At 41.8% G+C, this 22824-nt stretch overlaps 1 protein-coding gene across 2 annotated transcripts in view; it reads left to right on the top strand.

Annotated features, from left to right (window-relative positions):
• Positions 1-22824, top strand: part of cep85l (centrosomal protein 85, like) — a 60907-nt gene that overhangs the window by 6000 nt on the left and 32083 nt on the right. The window contains exons 1-2 of one of the 2 annotated variants that reach the window (XM_072686250.1): positions 745-1093; positions 4912-5070. In XM_072686250.1, the coding sequence (XP_072542351.1) occupies positions 1030-1093; positions 4912-5070 (223 nt within the window). In that variant the 5' untranslated portion in view covers positions 745-1029. Of the gene's footprint in view, positions 1-744; positions 1094-4911; positions 5071-22824 lie in introns of those variants that run through there. The other variant, XM_072686260.1, reaches the window with a different exon arrangement.

The raw sequence follows: 22824 nt of genomic DNA, 5'->3' as shown, positions 1-22824 counted from the left end.
GGGTGTCTGTGTGTGTCTGTGTGTTTGGGAGGCATTTACATTTTATGGTATTTGGCAGACACCCTTATCCAGAGGCATTTAGAGCAGGTTTAATAATGTTCCAGAGGTAGACGAATGCAGCGCTAGGACTCTAGGAAACGAGCCCCTTCTCTGGTCTTCTGTGTATGGGGCAGTGCAGTGGTGTTAGTGTGAACGGGACGTCCGTGTTTGGGCAGAGACTTCCTAAAGGAGCAGGAGACAGTTCACTGACACAAGTCCTGTTGCTCAGTAAATATAGAGTCAGTTGTCTTGTTGGTAAAGGTGTAAAGCAGTAAAGCCCCCCCCCCCCACACACACACACACACTGACACTTTACCAGGGTTTTCAGCTTGGGGGTTGTAGGTCTTCCCAATTAGTTTTTTTTTTTTTTTTTTTTAAGACCCTTGTCCCCAGTAGGACTGTTGAGAAGTGAGGGGACGGGTTTTTACATTGGGTCAGCGTGTTGTTGCGCTCCACCAGCACAGAGATCCTCTGAGGGGGAAACTCCACGTGTCTGAGCTGTTGGAGCAGGTCTAGAAACACAGGGCCTCGGTGTTCCCTTCAGTCCTTGGTCTGCCGCCAGCCAGTGGAGTGGGAGGAGCTGAGCTCAGATTGCGCCTTCTCCCAACACTCAGAGTGTGTGTCCGTGTACGAGAGAGAGAGAGAGAGTGTGTGTGTGTGTGTGTGCGCGAGAGAGAGAGAGAGAGAGAGAGAGAGTGTGTGAGATCACGTCCTTGCAATGCGGTCGCTGGAGAGTGGACTGTAGTTCGGTGGCTAGATTTCCGACACATGACTGATTCACGCAGCTCGCTGCTGTGAGTCTCTGTGAAACAGGAGCTCGCTCTCTTTGTTGTTTTTCTACGTGCACTGACTTACCGTAAATATGGATTTCAGCCTAACCTAACTCGAATATCCCTCCCAACCCGTTGGGTTCGCGTTTCTGGGGACGGTTCTCTCTTCCTTCTGGAAAACCTCCGTCTCCTCGACATCGCTTCTTCAGGCAGAGAGCGCATGAAATCGAGTGAGATGTGGGGCAGAAACGATTTTGAGGATGTCCTTGATGCTTATAAATCAGGTAAGATGTCTAAAAATGTCTCGTGTGCCTAATGGACACGCTGGTTTGAACCCCCCGTGAGTTTGGAGGGGGGGGGGATTAGCTAGCATATCTATCTAATTCGCTTTACCGTAAAATCTCGTCGCGCGTCTAACGGTATCTTTATTGTTAGCCGAGTTGCTAGCACACGGGCTAGTCCTCCAGCCTTCACAAAGCTCCTGAGGGACTCGACCCCAACCATTCGGGCTACGTGACGTGCTCATGGGTTGTGTTAGGTGGTTTGCTGGCTGAAATGACGATAACTGGCAACGGGGGTGAGTAGTTATCACGATACAGTGGTCTCACTAAAAGACTGGGCAGATTTAGCCTGCTAGCATCAGCCTCGGTTTTCTGGAGCTGAGCGGAGACCGTGCTTGGCGGCGCTGGTGTTAGCTAGCTGGCTGGCTGGCTGGCTGCCTCCTGGTCGTCGCGATGGCTCGCTAAAAGGAGATAAAATAGAGGTGTACGGATTTGTCTTTGTCTTTGTCAGAGGCTTGTTTTTTTTTAAACCAGTTTAAACGTGTAGATTGTAGAGAGTCTATGTGTCTTGTACTGCGCCTCGGTGTTTTCTAAGGGGGTTGAGACCCTGAGACTCAGCTCGAGCAGTTGGTTCAGTATCTATCGCTAGTTAACTAGATAACTAACGTTGTAACCTAACGGTAATAAGGTTAAGATCTTATAGAAACATGATTCATCACGACATTTAACGCAGTTATCTGAGGGGTTTTATTTTTGAACGCTTGAAACATTGCAGATTTAGCTATACCATAAGGTTACTGAGCCCCTGCAACCACCACCCCCCGTTTAATAAACTACTAGCTAGCTGTTTACTACCGTGTAATAACTCTGAATGAGAAACTCAGGGGCAGATACTAGCTAGTTTTTACCTTTAAAGCCTGGCTTGAGACAGTCTGGCAGGTCTAACGTTACCACCCAGCCTAGCAGCCTCGTACACTCCACGTGTAGGTAGACATCGGGGCATGTTTTCAATAAACACTTGCATATTTTGTTGGAGGAAAAGTCTCTCTTTATTTATCTGTCTGCTTCAAACATTCAGCTGCTGTGAAGACGCCCAGGCCGTCACTCACAGATGTGTTTCTGTACTGAGAGCCTGTCTCAGGAGGATGTTTGTCAAGTCTGTTGCAAAGTAATGTGAAAGGGGATTTGGCCAAAGGGACCAGTAGCCCAGTTTGTAGAAACCCCCCCCCCCCCCCCCCCCACACACACACACACACACACACACATATCCCAGTATATCCAGCTTTATGAGTTTAATCCTGGACAGCGGTCGTCTGTTATCTGTAGATGTAGCTACTGTTGATGTTAATTTCCCTCTATCAGAACCAAGTGACTTAGTGACCGACTAAGTAACCTGCAGCCAGACCAGGAGAGGCCGGTTTATCAACCCAGTCGCAAGTGACTTTCCCACTGTCTTGATGTTTGAAGGGGCATGCTGAACATCTGAAGTATTTTTGCACGCTTGTCTGTACTGTTGCTCATGGCAAAAAGCTGGAGGCACGGCTTATGGATTTTGTGTTGATTTATGGCTCAGCAAAAGCTTTAGTGATGATTTGGTGGGCTGAAGTTTCGCTGACACTGACTTTTTAGAGAGCGAGAGACAGAGAAAAATATTATAACTTGGCAAAGTGGATAACTTCTGTAATTTTTCTGCGCTTATCTTTAATGTGAAGTCCTCAAAGTGCATTAATGTCTACTTTAAAACACATACATTGGCGATGATGTGATGCAGCCTTTTATTTCATGATAAGGAGACTAGTGTTGAAAGTATCAGCCAATACTTTTTTTCTTTAAAATGAACTTGTGATGAATGTTTTTATTTGAAGCACTTCACTTTAGATGAGCATGTAAAAGTAGGCCACGATGAGTCAAACTAGCTACATCATGTAACATCACGTTATCGCACAGTGTGAGTGTGTGTGTGCTGTTTTACAACAGACTTGTTACAGGAGTGTGTAAGATCCGTAGATTTTGTCATTTCGCTATCCAGTTTAGCATTTTTCTTGATACCAGTGCAATACTCGTACCCATCTTCACTGATGAGCGGTCTCTAATTTTAATCAAACTAATATTCATATTAAAGATGAAGTACTAGGAAGGTTTTGTAACTGTAGCCATAACAGAGGCCCTCGTACCTTTTCTCCCTTCTGGCTGTTACCAAAGAAGACAGTCTTAATGACTATGTCTAACCGGATTACACCCTAAAATAGATTAGGTTAGCAGATAAAGGGGACATGCTCTCCATTGGAAGACTGTCCATTTGGATCGCTGTTGCTTACCTGAACTTGTCCTTTTTTTGTCCTTGCCGAGCATTAATGAAGACCAGCTAAGGTCAGCGTGAGTGAGGAAACTCTTGGAATTGAGTCTTGGGCAAGCATGGCTGTGGATATGTAGCATGAATTTCATACTTTCATACTTTCTTCATGTCACTTTCTCTAGAGTGAGTAATGAATCAATGTTTTTAGTGATATAAAGCCTACTTGTCTTCATAGCTGCCATTTAATGAGTAAGAAACTGTAAAAAGAAGCCAGGTAGTACCCTGAATCAATTAGATAGTTCTTGCCTCTTCTTTCTGTTATTGTGCCACTGGTTCAGGTTCACCATTTCATGCACCAACATGCCATTTCTCTGCACAAGCTGCCTAATCTTTTGCCACAGCCTGATGAAGATTGTTTCTTGTAGATGCTCTGCTTTCTACCAGGGCACGTCTAGTGGTGCTCTCGCTACCAGAAGTCTGCATGGGCTTCTTAGGAGTTCTGAAGTCTTATCTTATCTGCCAACAGAATAAGACCATTTTTTCTACAGAAGTGATCAAATCTTGAGTTGGGTATGATTGTAAATGAGCATCATGTCCTTTATTTATGCCTGGGTTCATGGGTTCAAGTGTCTGAATATTAATATTAAAACAATTCATATCATGAAATAAAACACAAGAAATTATTAAAACAATTACTAGAACAAATTAAACATGTAATATATATAAATCATATAATTTAAGGAATACAATGCAAAAATATGATACATATAAAACACCTTATTTATGTTATATAAGTTGTTATTATATATAAAATAACACAAACTGTTAATATAAGTGATTCTAAACCTTTAAACGTAAAGTACTGATTGATAGAGTTTAGTATGGTATGGTGTGCTGTAGTATAGGATATTTCCCCTGGAAGGTAATTTTTTAAATATACTAAAATGAGATAAAAACATGAGAGATGAAATACAGTTAAAATAGTGCAAAACAAACTTTGTAAACTGTTTATGTAGATCAATTTTATACATATGGGATCTATCCCCCACTGGGAAGTGGCTCTGTCCAGCTGTACAGGGTTAGGACAGTAACTTAAGCTGTGGTAACCTGGTCTTAGCATTTGTTTGTGTACCAAAAGACTGGTTGCTTTTTTTCTGTGTAAATTCACGTGATCTACGATGAGTTTCTGTGGTCTCTATGTGGATTTCATTGAATGTAGAACTGTCAAAGTGCTGTTCGGCGCATTAAGGAATTTGAAAGTTCTCAGAATTATGAGTCTATGGTATGCTATAGGGTGGTATAGTTTAGTGCACTGTAGTATGGTGTTGTAGAGTAGTTGGCTTTTCTGGTCCATCCTGGTCACATCATTATACTTGATTCTATGATGTCATAATTAGAAGAATGCTCTAATTGTGATGTCATTAACTCTCTGTCTCCGGTGGTCATGCTGTTCTTGTTTAGTGTGCTTCTCTTGTGGCTGTGAGCACTGCCTCTGTGGTGACCGGGTCCTCTGTTTGTTGTCTAGGTTCGAGCACGTCCTCTCCTGGATGGGTCCCAGGCTGTGAGTCAGCATGGCAGGGCTCTTCCTCCACCACCACCAGCAGTAATCGCGGGAGACGTCACAGCGCCGCTTCTGACAGTGGTGACACAGGCATAGGCACATCCTGCTCTGACAGCGTGGAAGGTAAGCCCCGGTACCCACTGACCTTTCAGAACGACAAAACTGATGATTTGCTCTAAACCCATAACTTGCTTCAGTGAGACTTGCAACCGTTGTTATCGGTTGCCTCCGAGCCGTGATCTTTGCTGTTCAACGGATAAAGTTCATTTGCAAAAGGCACAGCCTGAGATAGGATCTTAGGGAGTCAACTCTAAATTGGCCATCCACAACAAAAGTAGACCATTTCCTGTTGTAGCTGGGGTTAGCTTTGTGCATTAATGCAGTTGCCGTTTCTTTGTTTGCGCTTTTACACTGAGGCCTGTTTTAACCAGGAATTAGTACAATGTTGTTTATTTAGTGTTTTTTCTTTCTTTTTTGTAGCTAAATTAATTATGCTAACTAACATTATAATAAAACGTAAAATTTAATATCCACGAAAAGCTTACTGTGACAGTTCTTTGCCATGACCACCGTACATAAACATATTATAATGATCTCACCCCTGTCAGACATCCACAAATTATTACTGCTGTCCAGTCCAGATCCAGAAACGGGTCCATTTGCAGTCATTATTGTGTTTATGTTAGGATGTTGTTAGTTTATAATGGCAAAATTTACCAAAAGTAAAAAGGCAGTATTTTCGTAACCCTTTTTCCAAGTATGCGCTGCATAGCTTGGAATCTTACAACAGGCCAAATGGTGATTCACATCAAATTATCTCATTCTTTCATTTTTCCCCCTCCCACTGTTTCTAACTGGCTGACTATATTGGTAATGTTTTTAAATTCTTGTATATGATTTTTATCTTTGAACAATTCTGTCATACATACTGTTGTCAAAGCAGTACTTTCTGTGAAACAGTGAGACTGCATGTTGCTTTAAAAGGCCGGAAATGAGGTGTGGCCTGCTCGTAAACTAGACGTTCCTGCACAGTCTGAGCACTGGAGAGATCAAGGGGTTGTTAAGTTCTCCTTTAGCACTTCTGCATTTGCTAAGAAGACAGATGTTCTTCCCTGTGTGACACCACTGCTTGGGAAGATAGACTCCCTGTCCAGTCGACCACAAGACCAAAGCTTAATTCAGCCACAACTAGACCGACCTAAACTGCCTCGGGCAAGTCAGAGAAAGATGCTAAGCATTTAGACTTGTAACACTCGATGCACTGAAACAGAAATCATCAGAAGGCCTAGTTTTGTTTCTATAATTAGCCCAGACTTGTGTTATAAATTTGCATTATTCTGTGCACATTTGAAGACGCTTGAGTGTTACTACATAAAACAGAGCAGTCCCTGCTGGACGTTGCTCCTGTTTGCCAGATGCTGACTGATGAGCAGGGTGGGTTCTCTCTCCCTTCTGCACTCGCCCTGTTTACCCAGTAGATTTGGTTACTGTAGGAACCTTGTGAGTACATTACGGCACTCGTCGGTTTTTAATTGGCGCTGGGCGTGATGAGGGATTTGAGCTGTACTTTTCACAAAACATTGTACCCTCACTTTGTCTTGACCTGGGTCTCAGTGTACAGATTCTTGTGTGATCTTCACCCAGCTCCCACATTCTGCTGGATAACCCTTGCTGTGTTTTCAATACAACAAAGTAACTTTTAGTAATTTCAATTCCTTACCTGAAAATATATTAGATTATATTAATTGTAGTGCAGCATTTTATCCTGATTTGTATCTTTCGTAACTAACATGTAACCTGGTGATTTTGCTTGGGACTAACTTATTAGCTTCTGTCTAGAGCGTAAAATTCTCCTATAAGAAGATTCTTTGTTTTTGCTGTATCAAAAAACACATTGAATCAAAACACCACTATGACTTTTGTAAATTGTTAGTAAGTGGAGTTTATATTTTGCCTATAGATAAATCAGTCACTGCTTATACTATAACATAAAAGCTGTGACTGAAATTAGCATTGTACTATACAGGAATGAATTCGGACACTTCCTCATCATCATCATCATGTGTTGGTGTATAGACAAGACAAAAAAAACATATTGACCATTTGTGACGGACACAGATGGAATTTGGCTTCCACTTTTATCCCATCCGTGCAGTGAACACTTACATACACACCAGTGAAACACACACAGTGAGCAGTGGGCAGCCATTCTAACCGCTGAGCCACCACTGCCCCAAACGGGCATAACCCGTGCCTGTGCCATATTTAAGCCATGTTTAGGCTCCATACACGCACGAACTGAATTCTGAATCTTTGTCAGTTATGTTGCTTAGCAGTATAAGCCCACCACAAACAAACTACATGGGAAAATATCTGAAATTCAAGATGCACAGTTGGTTGTCACTTTCGCTCACTTATCTGTTGCTTAGTAACGAAAAGACTTGAAGACCATAAAGTTTAGTCCACAGTCCGCTCCTTTAGTGAGCTACGCTGTTCACTAGAAATTAAAAGTGCATTATGGGAGATTTGAGTGCCCTCAAATTCACGCTTGAATTTTACTTTATGATTTAGAAACTCTGCAAAAAAAAAGCTGCAAAAACATGACTGACCGACTCAGTAGCTCCTCTAAATGTAAATAGGGTTGCATATCGGTCACAGCCAAAGTGTTTCTATGCTGTAGCAAAAAGAAACAACATTCTTTCAAACCTCTGCTTGAGATCAAATAGTGACATTAACTTCTCCTGAAACTGTAACTGTATTATACTGAGCATTGTGATGGCGATCTGTGGGCTCCAGGGATGCCAGCTCATGCCTGTCCTGCTGATGAGCTTCTGGCTCATTCCCATTGATTACGGCACATGGACTGGAGCCTTAATTGATCTCATTATCGTCAGTGAAATCAGTGAATCTGGACTGCACAGAGCCAGGATCAAGGTCATGTACAGAGCCTTGGGCCTCTCTGACAGTCCATGACCCTGTCATGATTGTGCTTTTGCTGCAACTTGTGACAAGAAGGAGATGCCTCAGAGCATCCAAAATGCAATGTTTTTCTCTTGAAGCATGTGTTACAGCTTTGCGCAAGCTATCATCAGCAGAGATCAGGCTTGAAACAGTCAACGAGAGCTGGCCACAGAAGTAGGGCAGATCAGCCATGAAAATGCCTGTAATCGCTGCGTAGGAAGAGGAGCCGCGATATCACTGAATGGTACAGAAAACATCCATCCTGTGGCTGAAGGAGATTTAGGAAAGAGAGCACTGAAGTAGGCCAGAGCACTTTCTCCAAAAAGGAGGAACTGCCTGCTATGCTTGATATATTTAATGAAGCTTTTAAAAATGAACAAAAAAAAAAACAGTTGGGCTTTAATGTGCCAGCTTAATGCCCAAGGCCAGTTTTGTTTCCCCTTGGGTAAATTCACCAGCGAAACACAGTGAGACAGCAGTTCCGTTGTTTGGCTTCTATCAGACTTGCAGAATAAAGCACATCTTAAAAACCTGATAATAAAAGGTATTACATGTGTTCTTTAAGAATAAGCCTCTTTCTTTATATCTCAGGGTCCTCTATGGTATTGCTGATGCTCTTTCTTCCAAAATCTTTCCTTCGGGAGGAGTAGTGTGTGTGGACACAGTAGCTTTAATCCACACGAAGGGGATGTTATTTTGGGAGCCACCGCATAATCACTAGCCTACATCTAGCCTATGGTTTAGAGTTGGTTGATTCCCCATCACACTCCATTTTCGTTTCCAGCACACACTGGCATAAGCACATTTAAGATAACACATGTACAGCTGTTAATGACCACTGTTCTGTAGCTCTGCTTTCAAATGGATGCTCTGAAGTAGCTATTTGATCTTTGTAAATATTACTCTGCACGCTTAACATATAACATGCTTTTTCATATGCTCAGTTCATGTCGATGCCGGCTGTTCACCTCAAGTGAATTGCATAATGAGACGGCAGCCTCATTCCACTTCATTAGTGACTGCAGTATATGTCTAAGCCTGGGGACATGTCCTGCATCGAGGTCACTCTGGTCCGTCCAATTCTCAGTCAAATCTCAGCACAAGTGACCCAGGATGCACAGAGAATCCCCATGTCCCAATCCTATTGGCTAAAAAAAGGTTGGTGAATTCAGTGGATAGAGGTCCAGACATAATGTAGTTTTAAATATAGGTCAGCCTAGCTGATATGTTAGACCGTCTGCTAAACATGTACTGAGCTCTGACTGATAACTGCGTGCAGTCAACTGAAAGTAGTCGGGGTCTCTGGTGCACATCCTATCAGATGCAAGGCATTTAGACATGTTTTAAACACAGACTGTAATTTGCTTGGTGAAGGACGATATAGAACATTGCAATATGACTTGCAGTGTGATTTGACTTCGCAGTAAACAGACTAGGACTGCCAAATGTACAAAAGTTAGCCTCTTACAGTTTTACCTTAACCCTGCGATTCTTTACCTTACTATATTGTAAGGACCAGGTGTACCTAATCCAGGTGTACCTAGCCTAATCCAGGTGTACCTAACCCAAATTAACATGCCCGATCCAAGGAGTGAAGGAGCCGGAAATGTCAGGTCTGAACTTTCCAAGGTGCTTGATATCCAGGACCAGGTAACTCTGGAATAGACATACCATCAAAAATGGCAGCTGGGTTGTTTAGGATTGCAACATTTAAAACATCATCAGCATTGTGTCATTTTTATCATCTTAAATGTTTTTTGCGTTTGTAAAATGTAAAATGTGATCTTAGAAGTTTCACCTTCTTCTCAAACCTTGTCTAAGCAAATGATGAGAGGAATAGTTTAGTTTAACCTTTGAAAAAATGTAGCAGAAGCGTTTGTGTAAGTTCAAACGCAAGGTGGTCTTTTAGAATCCCCTTTTTTCCAAATTAGCTGCTTAGGTGACCTAGAACAAGACGCAGGAAATTCCTCTAGTTTTGAACCAGGCCACCTCCTGGCCCAAGTCACTAATTATACATCACTGTGGCAGGAGTTGCTTCCTATAATTACCCCTGGGGTGCCTATGGCTTCATTTGGGTGTTCCTGAATAACGAAAGAAGGAACATGGTTTCATTCTTGGTTAAACCTCAGGAGCCTATGTGACTCTGACAGGGGGGGATGGAAAGGGCTCAGAACGTTCACTTTCAAACTGTTAGGCAAATTCACAGCCGTTATCTACCTTTTACTGTGCTAACAGACAAACTCTAACTCCTTTTTGTTGAACAGTTACACTTGCTTTTATGTTTGAAGGTCTTGAAAGTCACGTACATTGCCCTTTCTTTGAAGAATTCTAGAAAGTCTTGATCTTCTGGGTCCTCTTCATTAGCTTGCTGATGGATCTGCTTGCTGATCTCCTTGTCTTATTTTGGTTCATGGAGACATCCGTTTCCACTCAGCGCTTATGCAATGGAGGTTGAGCGCTGGGCATCGGCAGGGTGTCCGGTGTCTGCGTGAGGATCGCCAGTGATGAAAGGCAACTTGAACCACATGACTTATTGGCCAAGAATGCACACGGAGACGGCCAACGACATGCAGGCGTGCATGCCACAGATGCTCCCAAAGCTGCCTAAAAATACTGGATCCCAGAAGGGGTGGCCAAAGCTGGGCACATTTAGTTCTTCTGTTGTTCTTTATTGTTGCCGGCTTTACCTGCTTCACATTGCATTATCTGTCCTGTGCTAGTGCCAAATTATTTGATGACTCTTAATTCAAAGTACATCTCTGTTTGGTTGGATACACATAAATTACACATTATTTTCTCGGCCTGACAGAGAGACAATAATTCTGAAATAGACCTGTCCCCTCCCCCTTAGCAGATGAAATTTGCCAGCACCTCTCACCCTGGTGTGGATTACCCTTTTAAAGTCCTGGCTACAGTGCTTTGGTAAAGAGGTTAACTTAATTGGAGAGGGGTTATGGGGGAACAGTCACCAAATCTCTCTCTGATCCTTATCTAATATCCTTTCCCAAGAGGAGCATCAGCAAGATTCGGCTTCCCTGAATGAGATTTGGGCTAGATTTGCTTTGCGCTCAGCCTGATTAGCCAGTTGGGAGTCGCTCATTACCACTGGACAAGGGAGGGGGGTAATGTAGTTAGGCCATGATGGAAGGGGGTTATTGTTTGGGATAGCCCTCCCTTGCTGTGTCCCTCGTAACCCCCACCCTGGAACATATTGACACACCAGCTGCTGCGGACCTGTCTGACTAATGATAGCTTTAGATCCTGAAACGAGGAATGGGTTAGCTTCTCAAGGACATTAACTACACGTAGACTGTGTAAAATAATAGACTACGTGTGTTATTTAGGCTACGGCGTGTACATGTGAATGTCAGGGGAGTAATTATAATATGCATTGTTGCATGCATTTGGGCTAATTTAGTCTACTGTGGACATGTGTATACACCAGGATTAACTGCACTACTTTCGCATGCTTACATTGTACACAACATAATAAGCAATGTAACATAGCTTAATTAAGGATGTCCCAATCCTGTCTTGTAGATCGGCTTTGATATTATAATGAGTTGGACATTGGCTATTTAAGCCTGATCCAGTTCCAGTTATTTTTTATCCACTTTGTTCTAGCAAGGAGAACTCATAATGTCCTCAACAGTTACAAAGAGTTGATTTGTAAAGTATCAACTCTTGCAACTCTATCAAATATTTTGAAGAAGTGTTTTCCAATAATAATGTAATATCTTTAGTAAACATGAATCTTTGTTCCCTGAAATATTTGTTTTTCCTGTAGCAGTAAAACTAAACCAGAATAATAAAAAAAGCTGCTGATTGATCATGCATGTGCAGCCGTTGGGTAAAGTGTCTTAGAAACTATGCCCTGTACAAAACAAGGGAAGTGTGTGTGTGTTAGTTTGTCTTTACTGTATAAGGCAACATTGTCTACATACTGCTTTGCCTTTTTGAGATATTACCTTTTCTGTAGGAATTAGAAGTCCTGTGGGTTTCTGGATAACTCTCACTCTGCTGAAGATTACACCCTTAGCCTCAAACAGAGCTTGCTTATCCAGTGTGACTAGTAGGTCTGGATCAGTGACTTGTAGCCCAGATTGATGGCGGTTAGAATAATAACCCTGGCAGTTGTCTATGGCATTGTTTGTGGAATAAATCCTTTCAAATACACAAATATATCCACCATTTTTTGCAACATTTCGGTTGCTTTAAAAGCTGACAGCTTGTGCATAAATGTTACCACCCCTATACTCTTAAAAATAAAGATGCTAAAAAAATAATTATTTGGATACAGGGCCATAGCTGGGGTGTCCATTCATATCTGCAAAGAGCTAGCAGTTTTTCATTTCAACAAAGCAGGAGTGTACATAAAGAGACATGTTAGATAGTAAAAGTAAAATAATAATAATAATAATAATAATAATAATAAGTTGGATCCAAAGACAACAGTCACCCCAGACTAGAATAAAATAATTTGCATTCGGTGAATCACCATGCTGCAGTTTAGTTCAAGACTAGCCCTAATCTGTCCAGTTAATCCACCCTTCAAGTTCAAGTTTCAAGTTTGTTTGTCATTTGCAACATTTCAGGACATTTTTGCATTGAAATGCATTGAAATGCTTGTGGTGAGGCTCGGGTTGATGCTCTACAGGAGGACAAAACTATATACATACTAAACATATTAAAATAAAGTTATATAAAACATTAAATAAATATTAAATAAATACAAAATACAAACAAAATATACATAAAATACAGAATATACAAAGACAGGAGGGATCTGTAGAAATTCTCTGATGTGTACATTTATGAGACAGGTATAGTCAGAGGGAGAGTGGAGCTAAATATGAATATGTATGTTTATGTCTATTCCTGTTGTATGAAGTGACTTAGTGATGTTGTCCATAGCAGTGATATATAGAGTATTAATAATAAAGTGTCCAAGTGCAGTGGTGTTGGTGAAAGGTTCACAGCTTGTTCAGTAACCTGATGGCTTGTGGGTAGAAACTGTTCATTAGCGGGTTTGTTCTGTTCTGGATGCTGCATTGTTCAAACAATGATGAGTGTTCTTACTTTTCTGCCATTCTGATTCTGGTATTGTGATGCTAATACCATTAAAGAGCCTTCTAAGTGAAAGTCTGTCAACAAATCTACTGAAATCACTTAATTAAACGGTTATTTAGGAAACCAGAAGTGAGTGTGGTGGCATCGCACCCTTCTGGCTCTGATTAGAGATTTACGATTTTTCAGATATGATTCTCTATCACAACAAATGTCTCTTGACAGTCTGTGAATTCTGAGTGTGGTTTCCTTTTTTTGGTAAGATAACAAAGTTGTGATCCTTATGTGTGGTCCATGCATAGCTTTCTAATTACGCTTGGAGTAAAGCCGTGGACACATTTGGTGCCTCCAGCCCTGCCCTTTTTTAAATTAATAAGTGTCCCTGGATCTTAACCATAACCCTTTGGAATGACATGCTTAGATATGTGATGTGTGTGTGTGTGTGTTTGTGTCTACATTTGTGAAAGTACATTGACATCCTGCTTTCTGAGTCTTCGTATGAGGCCAGTGTTGAAAGCAGGGGGCCTTCTGTATTGCAGCTGAACAGGATTGGGAGATTGGGACTTTTGAGTAGAGTTGGGTCATTCTCTAAAGAATGTGTTAGTTGGTTTGGATGAGCTGGCTCAGGCTCAGTGACTTTGTTCTAGACAACTGAGTGATTGATACTAGTCAGCACTTGGTCAGTGTTTTCTGCCTCCTTGTGGGTTTCTGTGGAAACAGACAAGTCGTCCTTTTCTTCCTCTTTTAGAGGGCCTGACTGGATCTGTTGTTCGTTTAGAGGCAGCACTAAAATGCTTCTCTAGCTTAGAAAGTGTGAAGGTGTAAATGTTTCAACATACCCCATTTTTAGACCAGAAATGATGAAATATATTTATAAATGTATATATGTTTACAGCATATTTAAAGCATTATCAAAAGTACTAACAGTTCCTCTGTCCTCAGCTCTTAGATCATTTTTTTCTGACTCGTCCTTTCAAAAGGTCTCTAGTTCTATACGTTATGTTGTTATGAGAGCAAAGAGCTGAAGTGTGGATCCACATACAGGCCCTTAGAGATTGTCTTTCCGTCAATCATGGATCAATTCATAAATATGAACTCACTTGTTGAAACACTGTTATTCTTATTGGTCGACGTGAAAGAGCAGAGCGAGAGCAGAAAAAAGAGATGTGGGTAAGAGACTCTAGAGATGCGGAGAAAACAGAATGACTTCACCAGCTAATCCTCTCCCCCCCTGAAACCTTCAGGACTAATTTATTCTTAGCCTGTTCAGGTTTATTGCAGCATTTTAAACAGAACTGTTCCATATGTTCCTTAGGCTCAGCTTGGCTGTAAAGAGTCTGGATAAATTGACTTTCCTTTATGCTGAGTGCTTTTCATCTTTTTGAGAATCGGACGCAAGCCATTATGGCACAGACTGAATGCAAGTCATTATAGCTCTGATGTGGTCAAAGTGAAACAGGAGTTACTGTGTTAGACCTGGTCTGTGTTCTGTTATAGTGGCCCTCGGGGCAGGACAGACTATTATTCCGCTCCAGCATGGACCTTCTAATGGTCTTAAAGTGAAGGTCCTGCCCCATCCACCACTTTACTGCTCTTTAAGTTTGTGTGTATTTGTGTGTGTGTGTGTGTATGTTTTTGGGATACCGGGACAGGGCCAACAGGAACCACATGTTAACACTTCTCCTGGCTCAGGTGCAACCAGTTGCGATCTATACTCTCTCTGTGCCCCACACACACTCACTTCAGGCTTCTACAGTAAGCTTGTTGCCAAGAAATTCTAGTGCTCCTCATTTGAAATAGACAGATGGACACAGATCTAGGAGCACTAGTTTAATAAGATTGTTTCTATTGGCTCTTTGGTATGGACTGTTTCTAAGACTGCATAAATGGGTAGGCCACGGAAATATTCTGGGGGCCTCAAAATGACCCAGAATAAATTACATTACATTTGCATTTCTTCCTTTTTGAATGTGAACTAAAATGACACAGACTTTGGATGAATGTGTCACTTCTACTTAATCTGCTTAATAAAAAGAACACCCCTTTAAAAAAAAAAGTTTGCAGGGGCAAACAAACTCTGGAGCCTGGCTTTCTTGCGTCTAAGACCAAAGAGCTGCCTCCTCATGCACACCCTGAGCCACATGAATGAAAGAAGACATGCAGCGGATGTAGAAAGGGAGAGCAACCTGATATGATGAATGAGAGGAAATGAGGAGAATGGTAGGTCACTCCTTCACCACAGGTAACTGGGCTGTATTATTGAACAGATCTAAATGGAGACGAAGGATGCTAGCCGTCCATCCCAGCGGAAAAGAAGTGGCCTAATTAAAAGCGTGTAAGACAAGAGAAAAGGCAGGATGTTGCCTGTAAAGCCCCAGTCAGTCTGTGATGCTCCATTCATGCAGTATATGGACACGGATCAATAATTAGCCATAGCAATGGCGTATTGCTTTAAAAAGCTGCTGATGGAGGAATATTAGACCCTAGTAGAGGAAGGAACTGCAGCGTGGCTGGTGCTGAGTAGGGGAGATCAATGTCTAAGAATACCCGGGGTATCAGAATGCACGTGTTCAGCCCATGCACTTCTTATAGTTTGGTAAAAGCTAGTATTACTGGACCTTTGCTCAAAATAGACACAATATTGCAAGTTAATGGATATATGATTGTAACATGTCTCTAATATGTAAAACAGCTTAATTTGAGAGGTTTTTAGAGAAGAAATATCACATTGGTATTGGCTGATGCTCAAGATGACTAAAATCATGATGTTATGTTATGACAAGTGGTGGCTCACAGCTAATTTTTCTATTTGTGTTAATGAGACATGGTTGATTAGTATTCTGGCAGTACTGCTGAATTCCGTGAAACTATAGTTATATATATATATATATATATCACAATAACCTTATAAACTTTTTGGTGATCATTTTCCGTGTCCTTGTTTTCTGAAATCTTATAAGTAGGGTGTATGGTGTGTTGTTTACTTCCTGTTAATCTCTGTGATCATTCTCCCTTGAGTGCACGTAAACAAGCGTACACATGCCTCGTGATGGTTCAGCACTTCTCCCCAAGCTGATGGTTAGTCTAGTCAGTGTGAAAACACTGCGCTTATTAGGGCACTGCTGAGGCTGGTGTTTTTTCAGGTTGGGTTGAGCACTGCACTTCTTGCCCTTCCCAGCTGGCGCTCATAGAGATTGGGTTTGCTTCACTATGTAAAGCTTTAACCCTAATGTCTCTGGCAGATTAGAAATGCAGTGGCACAGCAGACAAACACACCATCTGTCTACCCCCCTGTTAACCAAGCACGCAGTGGTGACACACCATAGGGAACCAGTGTGGATAGATTTGGTGTAAAACCAGTGGACGTTTAATCAAGGTCAATAGAAACATTTTCCTGGGTAACTTTAGTGTTATAGCAGTGAGTACAGTTACACCTCAAAAAATGTAGTTATTGCATGAATATCATTTTATTTTTTGTCAGCGTGCGCAGACAACAAAATGCAGTTTAAATGAATGTTGGCATATCTTCAGTTTGTACGCCACACAACCTCTTGTTTTGTTTTGAAGTTGCTCGGTCTTTGAGAGACTGGAGTCCAAGTAAGCAAAATGTGCCTCTTTCTAGGTGGGTAGGACCACTCAGTGGGTTGGTAGCCATCTGATTCTCACCGGCATTGGCAATTAACATTCTCCTTCAAGTGTGTTCAGCTGTCCAGTGACTTTGTGTTAATGGCAGTTAGAAAAAAATGCAGTACCACTTTACGTGACTTGGTGGGAGCCCATGCTAGATTTCGCCATTTCCGGTTAGTGTCTGAAATGAGACAAAAAAGGACATAACACAAGTCCAGCTCCCTTATCCCTACTTCTGTTTCATTCTTTAATGAAGATACTTTGCCACATTGGCTGATGTGTACATATATCCTACATCCATGCTTCTCACAGCATTTTATTCTGTATTTGTACAGAAACATTGGCCCCACAGACTCACTGCCAACAACACGTCTCCAAAATGATATAGGGTTAAAGTAGAGGAGAGGGATAAAGCAAGGACAAAAACATACAGATGCAGTAAATACAGGCCAAAATCGTGTATAATAGACTATGAAGGCTGCCTAAGATTTGTGAAATGACCTGATTGAAACTTTTCTGTGAATAGTCGTGCCCCGTTGGGCTTTGGCATTGTGTATCATTACTATGTAGGTTACATTTTATTTTGTGCCTCAGCTTATGTTACAGGAAAGTTGACCTTGGAAACTGATCGCTGATCATGGTTTTCAAGTCAGTAAGTTCTAAATGGAAGGTGGATTTGATATTGATTCTACTATAAATGGCCGGAAATATGGCCAGGCTTTCAGTATTGAGTTCACTCTGAAGTGCTCCACTAGGATCAGCTTCTCCCGCTGTACTAAAAATGTTGAGAAAGGCTTCGCTTGCCCTGGGTCTGATTTCATGCATTCAGACGTGGTCTCGCTTGTGTGGAGAAGTGGAGTTCTTCTAGCAGAGGGCACCTTCACTCTTGTTCATCTGTCTATGCTCCGGTTTCAGCAGTCTTGCTAACAGCCCTGGCACTGCTCCCGTTTCAGCCGACCCGTGAGTGGCCCGGGCTCTGTTGCGTCATGCAAAGATATGGAAGAGGTTAGTCACTGCTGCCAGTGCTGGCTTGTCACAGGGACTTTTCTGGAGAATACCGGAGGCATCCTGGCTAAGCGAAAGTGAAAATTGATAGGACACTAAAATTTGTTAGGGCAAGAAGCAGGGACTGAATGAAAGAACTTCACATATATAACGTAAACATTGGGTTTGCTTAAACACCATCTGTATCATATTTAGTAGTAATTGAGTAATCTACCTGTTATTTAGATGATTATTATTATTATTCAAGTAAACAGATTTAAAAAATGTACTCAGCTGAACAATACATACAACAAGACCAAACATAGCAAACATAAAGACAGATAAATGCATTATCATAATGTGGATTGACTCTAGTCTCTGCCAGTTCCTTAAAATGGTACATTTTAATCAAGCAGTCAAGATTTATTAAATAATTGTGATGTTGGATGTATGGGTCTTGAGGGCCTTTAGCTCCAGTGATGTTTACTGTGAGACAATATTTACTGTGTATGTGTGGATTTTATACGGAACAGTACATGAGCCAGTCTTGAGTAAATGAGTTTGCACTGAGTCCAGCACTGACTTGCTTGGCTGCAGGAAACATTTTCCATGAATAGTGTGGCCGTAACGGGGCTGTCCATGGTGCTATTTAAGTTGGCGATGTGACATTCACACCTGAGGCTCATGGCCTGTGGTATGCAGTGTATGAGTGATGTAATGGTAGCTCATAGCGAGGGCATTTTATGTAGTTGTTTACCACCAGAAGTCTTCTGCTCTGATCCTAAATGTGTTTTTGTGAGCTGACTGACTTAAAAGCACATTCAGGAACTGCCAAAATGACACCTCAGGAGCGGCTTTATGGTTGCTAGTAGTGAACATAGAAAACATGCATCTTTTTTACTCTGGACTGGCCTATTAGTAAGGCTTTAAAATCAACCTGATATCAAATTGGACTTAAAATATAATGACTCATGCCACCTCTGAAATGTCTTATGGTTGTTGATCATGTCATTTACTAGAGGGCGGGGCAAAATAATATTAGCCAATAATAGAAAGTTTCATGTACCACCACCACCTGTCATAAACTGAAAACACTCTAGCTCATAGACCCTCCCCGATACGATATGCCTCTGCCACTGTTACCGGGAGATGTCACTACTTTAAGAAGTCCACAGTTAACCCATCTTTTATTCTTAGCCTCTGCTTAGCTATGGTGCTTTAATTGAACCCCTCTCTGGCCCGTGTCCCTCACGAGAATGGCAGTTTGAGAGCCCCTGGTACCAGTATTGGTCGCCTGTGTCCGCCTTCTTGGCGCCAGGCTAAAGGCAAAGGGCAGCTCTGTGAAATTCAAGAACTGCTGCTAAATATGTGCTAATGTGGTAAGACCAACGGGGGCGCTAGTGCCCCACACACTCCTTCCTCACACACCTCTGTGTCCCCGGAGTTTGTGTGCGGTCATACGCTGGCTTTGATTTGCTCGCTACCCCACCCACAAATACACACACTTAACACCCATGATCATGCGACCGATTGCACAATAGGACCTCGCTCAGCATTTGCCAGTGTTCTGTTTCCAGAGAGTGAGTGTGAGCTTACGCAAGGCCCCATCAGCCTCTATCCTGTTTTTGTTATTGATTTCTCCTGCGGGGAGGTGGCTCATTAGACACTCCACTGTAATAAACACGTTTAAGCTGCCCGCAACTGCCCTCAGAAGCAGTCAAGATGAAATTTGTCCACAATCTGTGTTTCTATTGAAATTTGAGCTTAGAAGATTATTTGGCCTTATTAGGCACTGTAGAATTTCTTGGTATTTGAGATGTTAAGTCTGCATTCAGTCTATACAGGTATGTGTGAAAGCCTCTGATGAGCAGACCAGATCCACCTGAGAGTTTCCTGAACACGAGCTTCAATAGAAGAGATTCAAGAGACTCCAAATACATTGTACCTTTTCTGTACAAGAACCGTAACATGGTCAGTGTCACACCTTTGCTCATATATGACTATTTCCAAAAAAATCCCAGAAATGGAACCTCACTATAGATCTAGTGAATACATACAGCAGTTATATTCTGTTGATATGGTACCTCAGTTACTATACCGGTCCGCTGAAGATTAGACTGAGTGAGTGTGAGATTTTTAGGTCCTCTATGAAAGGTGACTCAAAGCAGTTTCTGCTGTGGATCATGAAGCAGATGCACGCAGCTCTCACTGGTGATTCACGCTGGGTATCACATTCTTTTGGGTTGTGCTGCTGTTGGATACCGTTATGTAACCCGGTTCATATTCTGAACACACACACACACACACACACACACACTCAAATAAACACACCTGCTCCGCAGATCTGAGCTCTCCGACTGTTTGACTGGCATTGTACCACAGAGACTTAATTTAGACTCTGAATGTTGATGTTGCTGGACTGAGCTCTGGTCAGCGTCGTGTTAAATTGCATCTCTTGCCCAAGAGTGTCATGCTGGGTGGTGTGGTGTGAGAGGCTGATGCTGTGACACCCAATGTGCTGCTGTGACACGTGAGCCAATGGGGTGTGCAGAGTGTGTGTGTGTGCCTGTGTGTGTGTGGCATTTCACACTGCACTGTCAGGAGGACTGCAAGACCCTGACTAAGCACTAAAGCCTAAAAGGAGCTGCTGCTGGTCAGTAGTTGTGATGCCGCGCTAGGCTTATGTGAAGTAATCTATAGTCTGATCGCACTGCATAGTCAACCCTGGCTGATGATTGTATCTCTTATTAGCCACAAGTGTGTTTTTTTAGGAGGGCAAGTTATATGGTTACACTGCAATGAAACCTGCTAATAACAATGCAGAGCTACATGTGCAGATGCTTCTGGCCAGAAACATACAGGCTAAATTTGTTCTTGGGATGGTTTGATGTTTCCAGCCTTATCATCAACCTATTCACGTACTTAAGAGGAGTGTAACCATTTTTGATTTTGATTGTAATTCTAGATAATATAGAATGATATTTTAATATATATATTTTCATTTCAATATGTGCTTATGAAAAATAGCTATGGTAATATTGTACAATATTTACTTATATAATACCTCTGTGATATCTGTGGTGTTTTTCTAGCTTGTAAATGATTTGTAATATTTACTTGTGTAGTAAACAAATGTCTGAGTTCACTGTAGGATCAGGACTTCATCACTGTAGATGAAGTCCTTTCATAGAAACGTACTATAGATATTTACTATAGATTAAACCTTGTTACTGTTTAGAAACAGTGTATTAGTGCTTTAGTATAAACGTACAGTCTTCTAACATGGAATTCAGTCTAAAATTTAAAAATATAAGAAGTGAGATGAAAAGAAAGCATCCACAGCAACAGTTAGTTTTCATCTAGTTCTATTAACTCACAGAGAATCTGAGCGAACACACTGACTGTGACCGAACATGCTAACCATGAGCTAACACACTAGGTGCAACCTCAATTGCATATTAATTACTAATACAACTAGTTTTTGAGTATGAATATTCATGATGCATACTTAAAATCAGTTGTTTTTTGTGTGGTTATGATGGACACTGTAATCCCACAATGCATTGCAAAACAGATATAAAAGGAGCTACTAGGGTTCAGAAGTTTCACAATAATTCAGAATTCAGTTTAATACAACACCTTCAGTCTGGTTCTCTAGTAGCATTAAACATACACACAGAGACACTAAACCAAACCATTCTCAACCAAGTGATGAGAGAAGCCAAACAAGGGTATGAGAGCAAGAAACAGACTGTTAAGATTTATGATTAGCTCTCTATCAGCCAGGGAAAAATACAGGACTTTGTGGGCTTCTCCATGACCCACATTTCAACATCCTCCCCTCCTCATCCCGCAGACACACTCACACACACTTAAAGTGTTGCAAGCATCGGAGTGCAGCTGACAGAAACACGGCCAGACGGACGACGTGACGACGTGAACCAGTCTGCAGCCTTACATTTACATAATCACACATTCACCAGGCCATTTTTCCTCACCTTACATCAACCATCATGAGCTCATACTAAAGACTGGACCTAACAGCAAACTTACACATAAGCTGTACATTACCAGCTATAAACCAATTAATGATGCTGTGTGATTTTTAGGTCTGAAGGTGGTGATTCAACAACGTCTGCTGTGGTATGTTAGGACTGGAGACGGTGTGAGAGTGTGTGCTGTTTCAGGCTAGATTTGTCTTTTTACAGCACTGGATCTGGTTCATTCATTTTCTTCTGATGTTGTACCTGTTATTGGATCTTTGGCATCTCTAATTAAAGTAATATTTAATATTTAAAGGTTAGTGTTTTCATCGTCTATGTCAACAGCTCGCATTTGCAGCTTTGCTGCCACAAAACCTTCTGCACTCCACCGGTCTGATGTAGGGTTGACTCGTCGTCAGGTGTGAGATTGGTTCCTCTGTAATGATCCCTCTCTGAATCTAGAGCTGCTTCTGACGAATGCAGTTGTCGAGTGCTGGATATGAGGTGCTGTATAGCAGTCTTGTTCTCCTGCAGTGTGTGCAGTGGGAGTGTGTAGCGGGAGTATGTTAGCAGAGCGCTAGCTGCCCCAGGCCTCAGCAGGCCTGGTTTCGACTGTCTCACTCCTCCACCGCAGCGCTAATCACAACCAGATGAGGCTATTCTGGGCAGCATAATCCAGCCGCTCTGGAATGGCCATTCAGTCCCTTTCACAAGCGAACACCCCACCAAATGTGAGGAGTTAGAGGGGAAATGGGTACATGGAACCGAGACGATAAAAACTCTGCTTTTCTGTTTCATGCAGTTTAATTCCTGAACATGATGTGGACTGTTGCAGATCTTGACTTTATTTGGAAACTTAAGCACCTAGTCATGAATTATCCCGATCGGATTAATGGAGAGGGTGGTGAACGTGCATTGTAGTGAGGGTGTTCATGTTTTTCCACATGTTCTGTTATTGCAGTATGTAAAGTGGCAGCAGTCCCAGGTGGGCTTTAAAACTTTCAGCTTTTTGTTTTATCAGGCAGCTCAGGTATGTTTTTACATACCACATAAGGTCAGACACTCCTGAAACTCTCAGTGTGTGGTGTAGAAGAAATGCTTTCATTCATTTGTGTCTTTCATCAAACCCAGTACGTCGACCGGCCACTTCATTAACACCACCTGGGTTGTTAGTACCTTTGTTTCTGCACTCACTGTCCATTTTATCAGTTCCATTGTCCATATAGCACTGACATGTTGGTGACTCAACTTTTAG

This window comes from Salminus brasiliensis, chromosome 1 (assembly GCF_030463535.1).
Source record: "Salminus brasiliensis chromosome 1, fSalBra1.hap2, whole genome shotgun sequence".
In the NCBI taxonomy this organism is placed as follows: domain Eukaryota; kingdom Metazoa; phylum Chordata; class Actinopteri; order Characiformes; family Bryconidae; genus Salminus; species Salminus brasiliensis.
The sequence above is the reverse complement of the archived record's forward strand: the minus strand, read 5'-3'. Positions and strand labels throughout refer to the sequence as shown.